Below are 14,424 nucleotides of genomic sequence, written 5' to 3'. Positions count from 1 at the left end.
GTACCTTCTTTTAGAGGTTTAAAAATTTCCTCCTGTTTGAAAGGGCAGCTTTCACGTTGTATACTTTGTATTTGTTAATTTCTATATTTAATTAAATATTTTAATAAATCCGTATCGTTACTCCACGAAAGTGCTGCGTCAAATTTAAGCTACTTATTCCAATTGGACGTTTTATTGTGCATTACATTACATAAGGCCTATTAGATAATACATTCTTAATATATTGTAGAAACCTATTGTAATTTGTTTAAACTATAACATCAATTTAAATCGAGCTAAAATTTTCATGGATGTAGTAAATCCTTGAAACTCAAAACAAACTCATAACATACTTTTTAAGATAACAATTAGCATGTAGCCTGCAGTTAAAATTTTAAATGCGTACTTGCTGTGCAACTAGCTAGCTAGCCGCTACTAGGATTGAGCACGTTAGCCTTTTTCTCTTCTGCCCAAAGTTAAACATTTCAACGTTTGATTCTAACCTTATCTCCCACATGGCAATGTTGAATGGCATTAATCTTGACAAATTCACGGAGGAATTCACCGCACTCGAAAATGTAAGTTAATGTATAACTTTGAACCCAGCTACTTAAGTTTGTCGTGGTGATGCTCTACAGAGAGCACTGCAATCTACCTTGCAGTATAGTATTGGCTTGGTGCTAAAGAAAAGTTTGTCAGTTAGCGTGGGTTGTCACACTCTAATCGTTTTTATTCATAGGTAATCACAGAGTTAAATAGTAAGAACACTTTGTTGGAGACGATGCTCGAAGACGCCAATAGACTCGTGAAATTTTATGAGACCAAAGAGAAAGGATACACTGTAGGTGAGTTTTTCTATTTCGTGTTTAATCTCGTAGCGCATACGTTATTGATTTGCACGGTTATGAATATTTTACAGTTTGCAACTTGTGCTACATTTTGATGACCCCCCCCCCCCCCCCCCCCCCCACACACACACACACACACACAAACACACTCACGCACGCTCACACAAAAACGTGTATTTGTCGCCTACCTCTGGCAAGATCACAGAAAAGTGGATGGCGTCAAATTGTATTTACGCAACAAAATGTACAACTCCTATCACAATGAAAAGACAAACTCATATTTTTTTTATAAATTAAATCGTCGAGAGGTCTACAATAATAATGTAATTGACCTCGAACTGTACTGAACTGAGAGCTTTAATAACTCATGGCATTGTCTCAGTTTATTTTAGTTCACGTTTATGTATGAGGAAAAAGTACATGATAGAATGCTTGTATACACTAGATTCTGAAGTTATATTTAATTAAGTGACTGCTAAGACACACTAATACGCACAAACTACATACTTTATCCCAAGCCACATTCTTAAAACACATTTCACTTGTGATGCAGTTCTGCAAATATACCGATTGATACAAGAACTGACTACTGCAGATGTCATTGGCCAATGCTGGATTGTGTCTCTGATTAAACTCTTTCAGATAGGGAAGTCCTACATGACACCGTGAATAATTTGCAGCAGACTTTGCAAGAGCAGTGCAACCTCAGAGGTAACACAAATACATGTGTTGATTTCGGGAATAATTTATTACCTACGGTCATCATTTGTCGCTAATCCAAGAGGATCTCAATTCCTTTCTGTAGGGTGCATCCCTGGTGTAATTTTATTGTTTGCTATTGGTATATGGCATCACCTGGTTACTGTATGGCCCATATAAGAATGATAAGGCAAATATTTATTTTCTCATGTCCTAGAGGAGAATGAGACACTGAAGAGCAATATGACAATCTTGATGCAACAAACTCAAAGAACAACAAAGGTAACATTCAATAAATTGAGAGACCAGTTTTCACTGTGATTTTATTTTATTCACTGATCCTGTCCTTTATGACTCGTCTGGATTTGGTACAGGCATCACTTGTCACCGAAGGTGTTTAATGACTGTTTATAAGTCTGAACAAAAAAAGCTCTATAGAAAATTGATACGTGGCTCATTACTAATTCGTCACAATCAGAAAATTAAATATGGGTATCATATGAACACATTTCATCTTTTTCCTTTTTAGATAAAGGTATCTGTTTTAGATGTACATTTTTTTTTTCTATCAGGATAGGGAGGCTGCGATACAACGACTGCTCAGTGAAATGGAAGAACAAAAAGACAGCCACAAGAGGGAGCTAGAGACTGTCAAGCAAGAGTGCACGAAGCAGGTGGAGGAGGCCCACAAACAAGCTTTACGGCAACGTAAGAGCTGTCAATGTAACTCGCACTACCCCAAATGTGACAAGAGCTTATTCACTGAGAACTTTTATTAAAATAATCGACCAGAATGAAATGTGTAAAATTACTGGTCTTGTAGAGATTTTATATTGCATGTGGGCTTTGGGCAATGAGGTCATAATCAGGGCAACTGTAAAGTGTAGTTATGTCATGTATCACAAATTTAGCGGTCTGTTTAATTATGTATTGAACACATTTACACAAAAAAATGGAAAAAAAAAACTCCTCCTAAATACGTTCACAAACGTATGCCTCCACCTTCATCTACAGTAATACAGTGCTTATCAAACTTCGGCATGCCCCCTTTGGGGGGTAATGACTGGAGAAAATGCTTTGTTTGCCATGTGAAGTGTGATTGCACATCCATGGCACCAGGTGGTGCCAGGTGGTGTCTGTGTGGGGGTTATTAACTTGTTAAATTGCTGTCAACCACATTGTTTTTCGTATATATCATTAATGATTAATGAGATTTTGAAAAAAAAAAATCTGTACAATGTTTTATACCTTTTTTTCAGGTTAATGTTTAAGATATGTGTGCTCCCGTGATAATGTTCCAGATCAATTTAAATGTTTTATTTTTTATTGATTTCATATTTGTTTCCAGCATCAAATGGTTCAGTTGGGCAAATAAGTATTGACATTTAGATTTAGAGATTTGAGATTTAGATTTACATTTCTTGAAAGTTGATTTATATTGTTAGTTTTTTTTGTTTGTTAAAAATGAATAGTCATTTTCATGGACAAATATCTTTTTTTAAAGTCAATGCAATAAGTGGGGGGGGGCACAATTTTTTTTCTCTTTCCTTAGGTAGTCTTTTGCAAAAAATAATTTAGAAGCACTTTTCTAATCCATCAAAATCATGTTACACCATCTATGCATAGAATTAGACATGTTTTTTGCAAATCTAAGTTCCATTCTACTTTTTTAAATCATATTAGTAGATGCATCAGAGGGCACGTCTGCTGGAGTGCCCAATGAAGTGCAGCCGTTCTACTGAATTCACGAACATAACTACAATCGCTAGTTGGACCATATTGTACATTGAGGTGCTTTTCTAATAAGCTGGAAATGGATCTTAATTTGTGTTTACCTGCAAGATAATTAGTCATCTTATCGTAACTATATTACCTTGGTAGTTATTCTTTTTTTTTTTATGACACTCACTTCTTGCTACCTTCAAAATTGCTAACAGCTTCTCATTTGGTGTGAACAGAATAAATATTTTTTGAATCTCTATCGCTGCAGTCCAAGCCAAAGAGGCTGACGTTATGAAGTTACTGAAGCAAAAAGATCTGGATCTGGAGGAGATGAACAGGAAGCTGAAGGACCAGGAGACAAAACAGCAAAGCGAGCTTCTGAAGTTACAAATAGAGGTAAAAAAAAAAGTCCTCCAACAGTATTGGTTTTATATTTTGTATGTTTTTTAAGTGTATGTTTTAAGGCCACCAGTAAAAAAAAAATGGTATATACAAAGCAGGTGGTACTAGTGTAGTCTTGTAATTAATGACTGTTAAATGAATGTTAAAGACATCTCCAGAAGTTAAATAGAGATCATTAATTATAGTGTGGTAATGTTTTCATTGAAGACTAAAGACAACATAACTTTAAGTAGCAACACCATTCCAGTAATTAGTGAAGGGACGGTTTTCATGCACCTGAAGTTTTTGGTGTTGATTTGGCGTACATGGTCATGCCTACCATAAGGCATTCTTTAAATTTGGACAATTCTGGTTCTGATTCAGGTTCTTCCATTTGATCCCAGTTTGAAACAATTATCAATTCTGACTCTTTAAGAAAAAAAAGATTGTAGGCATCTCGATTAATTTTCTGAACTTCTCTGTTCTTTCATTTCATGAACGTTTTACTGTTTGTGAACATCGAGTTTCTCAAAAAAATACTTTTAAACCGTAGCTATAATAATATTATCACGAAAACCTAATTTTTGAAACCTATAAGAAAATACTGATGTTATTATTTAAGGAAAATAATACATAATCAATGATACATGACACCTATAAAGCTGCATTTGAAGGATTTGGCCATAGATTTGGCAATTTCTTTCTTTTTTTTTTAAAATGTTTTGTTTATAATTTCAGTCAGATTGTAAATTTTACAACACGTGTTTTATGTTTACATCTGAGACATAAATTTGCTATAGTAAAAAGTCCCTTGTTGTGAAAAATTTCTCGCTGCAAATATGATTTCGTTGTGGAGGAGTTCTACTGTACTTCAACTTTTGTTTTGAATTATGTTGTTGCATCCTTGCTAACCATATTTATTTATTTAGTTATTTATTTATGTTTTGGCAGTTTGGTGAAAAGTTAGGGAGAGTTCAGAATACAGCTCAAATGAGCCAGCACCAGCAGAAACAACATGAGTCTGTTAGTACGGCACAAAATTTCTTCAAGAGGGTGAGTGTTTTTTTTATTTTACTTTGACTGGTATTCATGGTCTAAAGCATGGTCCAAACTCGGTCCGCAAAGGCCGCTGTCCCGCTTTTTTTCTAGGTTTCATTCCCCGACACACCTGTTGAAATCTATTTTAACATATTAAAAATAAATAAGGCCGATGCATGCTAAATGGATTTAAAATAATTGAAATTTTGACACTAATATTTGTGAAACTCTGTACTCAGTGGTGCAAAAATAGGACAAACAACATTCATCCATCCATACATTTATCCATCCATTTTTTTAGAGCCGCTTATTGCTGATATTTAATACACGCTTTTTGCCGTGCTGACTTTCTGTTCGTTTTCTGTGCCTGTTGCTAATGTAACAATCGTATTCATGTACTTTACATCTAAATTGGTATTGTGATACAAGTTTGAAGGTGGCTCGGTGGATCAGTGGTTAGCACGTCCACCTCATAGTTCAGGGACCCGAGTTCAAATCCACCTCGCTCCAGCCTCCTTTTGTGGAGTATGGCTAAGTATACCTAAATATATTCATTTTAACCTTATCAAAAGAAAAAAGCAATATAAATCAACTTATAGCAACTGTTAAATATTTTTACATTAATATAGGTTAAAGCTTAGTCTAAAACAGAAAAAAAACAAGTGCATCAAAGTGCCAGATTATAAAAAAATGTTGACAATTCTTATTTTATTGCAAATACACTTCACGTGACAGAAACAAAGCTTTTTCCCTGGCATCACCTCGCCCCCCTACATTGGGGGCCTGCCCCACTATTTGAGAAGTACTGACATATATGAACTCCTAGACCAGAGGGAACTCAATTGTTGAAATGGGGGGGACATCAGCAACAGTCTTGTTTTGAGAAATGCTGTCTGGATGTTGAGGATGTACCTGTTTGTTTTGACTGTGCTTGTTTGCCTATTAGAAGCTGCAGTTCATTCAGGAAGAAAAAAACAAAGAGATCGGGGCTCTGCGTCAGAGAATCAAAGAGCTGGAAGACAGCCAGCGTATTGGCAGCCACTGCAGCCGTTTGAAGAAAAGAAGGACCTAAATTCTTTGAAGGCTAATAGCACTAATAGGCTGCTGCCCTGTCACTTCTGAAGGTTTAAGCAACAATTCACAACTCTTTATGTTCCAGGGTGTTAACTTTTCCAGATTCTTTGAATTCAAGTATTTGACATAGGGTAAATTAACAGGAAAATCTTCTCCCGTGCACTGTGTACTGTCATACATTGACTTGCAGTTGCAGTGTCATCCTGGCAGGTGACCAGTGTACTGAGATCACGGTTAAACACAGGCTGTATTCCTGTCTAAGTCTTAAATCCAATCAGATATCCGAATCAGTGAGCGGCCGGCAGGCGGAGCATTGAGTACTAAGTAGAAAAACACGAGACCAATTGCCATTGAAAAATCTATTCTAAGCTCAACTCAGCATCACTGATGTTAGGTGTGTGCATCTCTCTAATAAACGCTGATTTGACACACACTGATACAGTTTGATGCAGTTATCGCGATAACTATGCTACGATAGGATTCAGGAATAGAACACTTTCAAGTAGAATGATTTGATTCAGATCCATTCACTGTGAATACGATCTGATATGGAAGTAGCGTTTGTCAGTTTCATCAATATTTAACAACATGGTAAGGCTTTTCAAAGACCAAACTGTTCTAGTTAATTAAATACAAAGAACAAGCAACATCAAACCAATTAATGTCTGTTGTGCATCTCACAAAAACGATTTGACAAATATGATGATAAATGCAAGGATGGTAGAGTTTCGATTAGGTTCGGTGAAATCAAAACCTGTTTTCTGATTCAAATCAGTTGTAGTTTCACTCCTAACTAATGGCATAGTAGTGCATTTGTCAGACTGCAGGTCTGTTCTCAGTATCTGTGTGAATGTGAATGCTTGAGTACATTAAAATCAGTAGAAAATTAATGGATTAGTGTGTAGTTGAACTTATTCAATATATACTATAGTTCTCACTAATGTTGCAGGTGAGCTTGAGTTTTTCAACCTGATTTTGGAGTAAAATTTGTGAACACTCTGAACTGGTTAATAACCAACAAGGGTCCATGATTTTTTTTTCTTTAAGAGTCTTTTGTCATTTACCTTAACACAAAATCCGATTCTTGATTGACCAAACAAAATTTAAGGAAAGTAGAAGGTTCAATGTTTTGCTGTCCGTCTCAGTGTTCCCACTTTCCTGATCACCATGTCAAAACACCTGAATGGGAGAGGAGCTCCTCCTGGTGAAGCTTTGACACGATGCTTTGTAAGCTTATTATCTGTGCTACTCAGACAGTGAGAGGGAGCCTAGTGCTAATCTCACCAAGAACATTGTGTAATACAGTTGCGTAACATTTCATCTCACAAAAGCTAATAGATCAGTTGTCACCACTTTTACCACAACCTCAAACTAATTGAAAGGGTCCATGTTTCACTGTCATCACGTGTGTCATTGAGATGGTTGTGCCCTTTTTTCTGGTGAGCTGATATCAGCCTTTTCAGAGGATCTGGGCAGACTTAAACTAAAACAGGATTATAGTTCATGACACCAGCCTAAGACATCTTCCCTTCATGAGGAAAAAGGTTGACGCATGGGTGGAGCTGAGGGAGAAACCTCCCTCCTCACCAACATTTTGTAGTGCATCGGAGGACTGTTGTGGATCACAAGTCCAAGGTTTGGAGGTAGTATTCTCATTCCAAATGGATACCTCCACTGTGTATTGATGCCAACCAGCAGTTTGGAAATTTGGTAAGAACATAATTTTCTCAAGGTATTTGATTAAGTTCTTGCATCTATGCATCGGTATTGTTGGACCAAAATTTAGAGTACAGATGGGGTGTGGAAGTGGGGGACATCCGCAGTCCGGCATCTATTATTTTCATGGGCAATGCAAAACATATCATTTGGCATGGCATTGAAAAAGTGGCTGCAATGCACCTGTCTACTACAACAGCTAGTACTACAAAGACTAATAATTTGTTTTGTATATAGGCCAATGCTAAAAAAATGTTTACAACTGAAAAAGAACAGTTTTTTTTTAAATAACTATGTTTGAAGGACATCCCAGTTTATCACAATCAATAGGATGCAATAGGATGCAAATATTTATGTGTAATGTTAAATTATACAATTTTAGTCACATTAACCACAATAGTCGGGAAATTGCTCCAATATGGCTTAAGTATTTGGCTCATGATCCAGGTTTTTACTGACTATGTGGGTACATCTTGTCCTTTGGAGCCGTTTTTTAGCGCCACACTAGTGCAAACCTCTTTTTGAGGGACAAGACTTTGTTTTAAAATGTAGGTTTGAATTGGTTAGGGTAAGGCTTAGACCGGAGGTGTCAAGCATACAGCCTGAGATGAGGTTAAATTTGGCCTGCAAGATGATTCAGTGGAGCATTGGGGGAAAAAAAAAATAAAGAATAGGACTGAACCCATTACTCCGCTGCCTGTAATACAGTTATGCCCTAGGCACGTGTTAAAGGATTCACTCAATCATAGTTTTGTCAATCGCTTATTGAAAGAATAATTGACAAAACCGTTCACAAACACGTCCTCCCAAGCTGCTGTCAGCCACAACCCACAATTTTCTCATGCCTAACTACAAATATTACAATACTGTATTGAAAAAAGTTCTTACTTTTCCAAGCAATGCGAAGATCAGCGCTGCAACTTAAAAAATTGAAAGAACTACCGTTACAAGATGTCAAGATGACTACAAGACTACAAGATGTCATCCCTGTTTTGGGGACAAAACCACGAGGCTGGCGAGATCTGCTGAGACTTGCGGACACAAGGGCAAATACTGGACCTGTCCTGGTTGAACAGGATTTCTGTTCACCCAAGGGAAGTTCAGCAATTGTTTAATGTGACCATACATTTTTTTAACTCATACATTTCATCCCATTAATGTATTAAAGTTGTGCTGTAGTCTGAAGTGTTTTGGTGACCTGAATCTGCGCTGCACTGGAACTTTCATTGTCATTGGCTTAATAAATTGGCGTTCAGTAATTGAGACAACCTATGACATTTGGCAGCTCTGTTTGGTTTGGATGCCAATATGCGTCAGCCACCTAATCACTCAAACATCATGAAAAATACTACGTTATTTGCTTTGTCACCTTTAAAATAAAAAACAGAAAAAGATTTACTGGCTTCTCAATATAACTTTTTAATAATGCTTTAATTTATATATATATATATATATATATATATATATATATATATATATATATATATATATATATATATATATATATATATATATATATATATATATATGTTTTTTTTTGTTGTTTTGTTTTTTTCGAAGATCGAAGAATGGTTAAGAAAGGTCCTTAATATCTTTTATTTTTGAGGGGGGCCGGGCTCTTATTGCCTCCCTCAAAAGAAAATCTTTGGGCACCCCTTTGTACAGTAATTGACAATGAAATTTAATGTTACATTTTGGGCAAAAAAAGAAAACAGGACAGCATCAAAAATTGGGTTGTTTTGTATTAAAACAAAAGTTGACTCAAATATTAGGCTGTTCCTTTTTTTGATGCATAATTGGGTTATTTTTGTCCAAACTTTTAGAATTCATGATTGTGTTTGCAATGTTATGCTGTAGATTCAGAAGTTGCTGGATATGTTGTGTTCTGTTTACACTTTATTATAATGGATTTGCAGATGAAAGCATCATCCAAAAATGCCCGCAGGACAAATCAAAGTAGCAAGCCCCAAACTCCACCACAGCCTTTACAGCCTTACAGACAGCTCAGACCCTGAGCAAGAGGGTGAGGAAGCAGATGGCCCACTATGCCTTACCCCCCTGCAGAAGCTCACGATGGACATGCACAAGGATGAAAGAATCATCAAAGAACTCGTCATTGGCCGCAGGGTCGGCTTCTACAAGGTTAGAGGAGAGATTGGCCATGGGACCTTCTCCAGAGTCAAGCTGGCTTTTCATGCACTGACAAAAGGTACCCGTCCAATCAGTGAATATCAATATTTTGACTTTATGATGTACTGTATTTATCAAGATGTCAAGTGTGATTCATTCATCAATCCATCTATCCACATTCATAAGGTGCTTAAACTCACTAGGGTTGTGTAGACCACAATCACGAATTACAGTGTTCACTCATTTTTTGCGGTTAAAGGGGACCGGAAAGTCCCAGCAATAATTTTGTGAAGTAGGATTTGCCACCTGATGGACATTGTACATACATAAAGTGGTTAAAATGTGTTCACTCAAACATTGCCTCCCTTTCTTCTTCATGCTTAGTGATCTCTCAATGTGGAGACTGAACAGGCATGTTTCTCTTTTTGGGCACAAATGTCGCTTTCTTTTACAAAATACAACATCCCACAAATGTGTTCCAATGCATTTTCAAACACATTCAAATGGGTTTTTAATAAATACAGTCAAACTACTTGCCAATATGTTCCAACAAGTTTGCCAGTCAAAAATGTTGACACCACTATGGCAGCATCACACTTCTGTGCATTGCAGAGCACTGAAGCCCCAAAAGAAAACTAGAACCTACCTCATTTATGATGATGATATGATGCTGTGTCAGTTGCACAAAGTAAAATGATATACAGTACTCAGTATAAATGATATGATATAAATGCATACTTCAAATTGCACACATGACAACCTAGTTTACAACAAAAACAAAATTATATTGCATCAGGTTATTGGTGCTCTCGTTTGCCTGTATCTCTGCGTCATAGACGCATAACTTTTGACCCGTACTTTCAAAATAACATGCGGCCATCAGACACATTGTTTTTTGTCATCAAAATAGGAATCATCATCCATCAACTCTTTTATTCAGTAAAACACGAAATTAGAGCAGCTTGTCAGGCAGCGGATTCCCTGCAAGTCTCATTTAATTTCTGGGCCAACAAGCTTAAAAATATATATATTATCATTATTATTGTTAATATTTATTTGGTGAGAAGTGATTCTAACACCTTTACAGATGTTCATTACCATTTTTTCTTTATCGTGCTCAACTGCTCCCTCCTATTTCTTCACCTGTATTCTTGTGAGTTGATTCATTGCCAGTGTGTTTGAATCCTCTGTATTTCTCATAGACAAAGTGGCCCTAAAGATCCTGGACAAGACAAGATTTGATAATCAGGCGCAGCGGCTTCTCTCCAGGGAAGTCGGCAGCATGAACGCCATACAGCACCCGAACGTGATCCGCCTCTATGAGGTCGTAGAGACGCCAAGCCGCCTCTACTTGGTGCTGGAGTACGCTGGTGGGGGAGACCTCCACAACAAGATTTGCAATGAGGGAAAACTTGCAGACAACACCAGCAAGATCACATTCTCACAGATCCTCTCTGCCATTAAATATATGGTGAGTCAGTCATGCTACTCACAAAAGTCAGGAGCGGATGGCTTTCAGGTGAAGACAAAACTAGAACCATTTGAATGTATGAATGCAGTTCAGCTCTTTGTTAGAGAGAAGCAATTACAAAATATAGACAAACTGAGCAGTAGTGGATGTGCATTCAAAATTTTAGGGAAGATCAGATTAAGTACATTTGTTACAGTATAATCTAAAAACAATTGAGTCAAATATAACCCAAATCGGGTGAGAGAATGCCAACTTTGGATATCTAGCTCCCAAAGTTGGGTCAAAATAAGCAAATCAATATCAAGGTTGTTGTTGTTGCTGCTGTCGTTTGGTTGACCCCAAATGTGTGTCCAAATACATTAGCTGAAGTGAAAAATCTACTGAACTGAAAATCACTTTTGGCAAATTTGACTTAACTCCAAAAAAAGTGGGTTTTTGTCTAAACCAGGTCCCTAACTTTTTTTTGCCCCAAGATCTACTTCCAGCAGACAACCTCTCGCGGTCTATGGGCTGGGGAGTTCTGCCTGTTAAGCTACTGCATTATAGTAAAACAGGCAAACATTGGGAGAAGGCCAGCCAATGCTTCAAAATAAAGTGTACCATAACAAGTAATGTATGACACAAACGGCCTTGGTATGCCTTTATTTTGAAGTTGCTCCCGGAGGTACGATCATGATAAGTAAAGTGAGCAGCTCCCGATGTAAACAAAACGCTGTTGTTCGGAAATTACATTCGATTGTCCATTCAGGGCACTGATACAACTACAAAATCAGGTGACTTTGTCGGCAATGTTTAGTTTTCCCACCACACTTTTCTCATGGCTGTTACAATGACTGCTGTCTTAATTTGAGTAAAATGAAAATACTCTTAATGTTGGGCCCTGCTTTAACTTCATGATGATTTTCCTTGCAGCACAGTAACAACATCATCCATCGAGACCTGAAGGCAGAAAATGTTCTGTTCACCGCCAGCGGCTGCGTTAAGGTGGCAGACTTTGGATTCAGCACGCAGATTTCCAACCGCAACGAAACACTGGACACCTTCTGCGGCTCACCTCCCTATGCTGCCCCGGAGCTCTTTAAGGACGATTGCTACCTGGGCCCTCCGGTGGACGTGTGGGCGATGGGGGTCCTCCTTTTCTTCATGGTGACCGGCACCATGCCATTCCGTGCTGAAACCATGGGTAAACTGAGACGCTGCGTCATCCAGGGCATCTACACAATCCCCCCTTGGGTTCCTGGCCCCTGTCAGAGGCTCATCAGGGGCATCCTAAAAGCAGATCCCATTGAGCGTTGTGCCATTGACCAGATGCTGGGCTGTGATTGGCTATTACCTGTCGAATTCCCATGGTCCTTGGCATCCCCGGAACCAGCTAGCCCCTTACAAGGCCTGTTAGATTCTGCAAGTAGAGACCTTGTGAAGGAGGAGGAGGCGGAGGAGGTCAGATGCTCCCTGGAGAAGCTCGGGCTTACCTCGGCGCACCTACGGAACAATCAGCTAAACGACAGCCGCAGCCCTGTTACAGGCGTCTATCGAATTTTGCTGCATCGAGCGCAGAGGAGGAGGGGTTGCGACAGCCTGCCCATGGTTCGAGGGATGGTGAGGGACCCCAAGCGGGAGGGACTTCGGGCGTACAGGGGGCTCAGGCACACTTCCAAGCTTTGTGTGCTCTCATAATATTGAGTTCTCCTTTAACTGGTGTTTTGGATTCTCCAACTTTTATTTTTATATTGCTTTTAATATTGTTTGTCATTACTTCCCAGTATCCCTTTAAGATTATTACTAACTATCAGTCGCGAGTTTTAAAGAGCCGAGATGCCTTTGCAGTAGATGCCAGCAAAACCTTCTGTATTTATAATATAACGTTTTTAAGTTTTGTGATTCTATAATTCAAATATGTTTGCTCTTGTGTAGGGAGAAATTTTCACTGTGGTTCATTTTGCTATTGTGCAAAACTCAATTGTATCTTTTTTAAAGACGATATAAATGTGCCTGGTCGAAGACGATCATGGTGTTGTGCATCTTTGCGGATTCAGAATGTATGTATTTTAGCCGATTCTTACGCCCCCTCGAAAAAGCCTTGGGAAATTGTTTAGTTTTTCATTACATACCAGTTGTTGCAATTGGTAGGGGAATTTGTGCCTCCTTGTGCAGATAAAAGGGGTCCAAGGATTTTGCAAATACAAATTTAAGTGAGATGGAAATGATTGTAATCTTCTTTTTGCAATAATAAAACAATGTTACTAAAAGTAAGGGTAAGTTTGATTTCTTTTTAAATGGCAGAAGTGTGTTTCTTGAAAGGTTAGTGCAAACGTAGTTCATTGGCTTTTTGTTGCACTGTTTCATGCTATATTCCTGTGTTCAACTGAACCAAAACGTCATGTAATTGACATGCTCAATCTATGTACTGTACACATATGCAACATCAGAAAGCCTTCATTTTTTTGGGATGCGTCTTCTGCCACTATAGATGATGCACAGCAATCTGCCTTTAGACAATATTATTCTATTAGAGTACACTCCCCTTATTTTTTATTCACCGCAATGGATTTTTTTTTTTATCTATTTACAATTGCCATTTTGTATAACCAAGACAGCAAAATTCACTGCATCCCACCCAAACACATGAGACACCTTTAGAAAGAGTAGGATGTCCTCTATACTGGACACGCGTAACAAACGTCCACTACAGTGTACCAATGAATAAGGATGGTCCCAAGAGGTTATGGTGAAAAAAAAACAAACAAAAAGGTGCAATTTATAGAATAAAGTGCCAAAGAGTGTGTCTTCTTTTTTACACTCATGTTTAGTCTTCTAGCTTCGAGCAGATGGCTTCCTGCACCAAAACAGAGCTGAAACCGCATCTTTATTGGGGACTGTTTACCAAAGTTTCACCAAGTTCATGCGAGTAAACAATAGTCCGACAGCAGCTGGCGGGACACCACATCCTGTATGGACCACTTTTTCACAACCGGTCCAAACCAGCTAGACAGAACCCAACGTGTCTTGTTTTTTTTTTTTTTTTTTAAAGAGCAGGAGCGCACATTGAAACTTCAGCTCCTCCCCTCTCTGTCATGCCCTGGTCGACCCCTCCTGCAAGTACAGCAGATGGCGTGGCGTGGCTGTGGACATCTGCAGGACAGACAATGGGGGCTCTGTCCAGGCCGCTGGAGCTGACAGGGCTGGAGCTGCGTTATTGTGTCTTAGCTTTACACATGCAGATTAGGGATGAGGGAGGGGTTCGTTTTTTCTGTTTTGTGCTGCAGGGGGACAGCAGATGACAGACCAGATAACCACCCACCCCCCTTCAGACAAATTTGCTGAGATTGAAACTTTTGTTGTAGGACAAGCCACTCACTCCTCTTG

At 38.4% G+C, this 14,424-nt stretch overlaps 2 protein-coding genes across 3 annotated transcripts; both read left to right on the top strand.

The window, feature by feature from the left end:
• Positions 1-174: 174 nt before the first annotated feature.
• Positions 175-6,172, top strand: ccdc152 (coiled-coil domain containing 152). The gene is made up of 8 exons (XM_088435796.1): positions 175-557; positions 719-824; positions 1,470-1,538; positions 1,744-1,808; positions 2,099-2,234; positions 3,517-3,644; positions 4,581-4,682; positions 5,614-6,172. Exons 1-8 carry the CDS (start codon positions 495-497, stop codon positions 5,737-5,739), a joined length of 795 nt encoding a protein of 264 aa, XP_088291922.1. The 5' UTR covers positions 175-494; the 3' UTR covers positions 5,740-6,172.
• Positions 6,173-7,115: 943 nt separating this feature from the next.
• nim1kb (NIM1 serine/threonine protein kinase) lies at positions 7,116-13,307 on the top strand. 2 transcript variants are annotated; one of them, XM_088435794.1, is made up of 4 exons: positions 7,116-7,451; positions 9,374-9,666; positions 10,790-11,058; positions 11,971-13,307. In XM_088435794.1, exons 2-4 carry the CDS (start codon positions 9,393-9,395, stop codon positions 12,733-12,735), a joined length of 1,308 nt encoding a protein of 435 aa, XP_088291920.1. In that variant the 5' UTR covers positions 7,116-7,451; positions 9,374-9,392; the 3' UTR covers positions 12,736-13,307. The 2 variants fall into 2 exon arrangements, with proteins under 2 accessions (XP_088291920.1, XP_088291921.1); XM_088435795.1 differs by lacking the exon at positions 7,116-7,451 and having other exon boundaries at positions 9,006-9,666.
• Positions 13,308-14,424: the final 1,117 nt, after the last annotated feature.

This window comes from Hippichthys cyanospilos, chromosome 15 (assembly GCF_059441005.1).
Source record: "Hippichthys cyanospilos isolate Australia breed blue-spotted pipefish chromosome 15, RoL_Hcya_1.0, whole genome shotgun sequence".
Classification (NCBI taxonomy): Eukaryota; Metazoa; Chordata; class Actinopteri; order Syngnathiformes; family Syngnathidae; genus Hippichthys; species Hippichthys cyanospilos.
The sequence above is the reverse complement of the archived record's forward strand: the minus strand, read 5'-3'. Positions and strand labels throughout refer to the sequence as shown.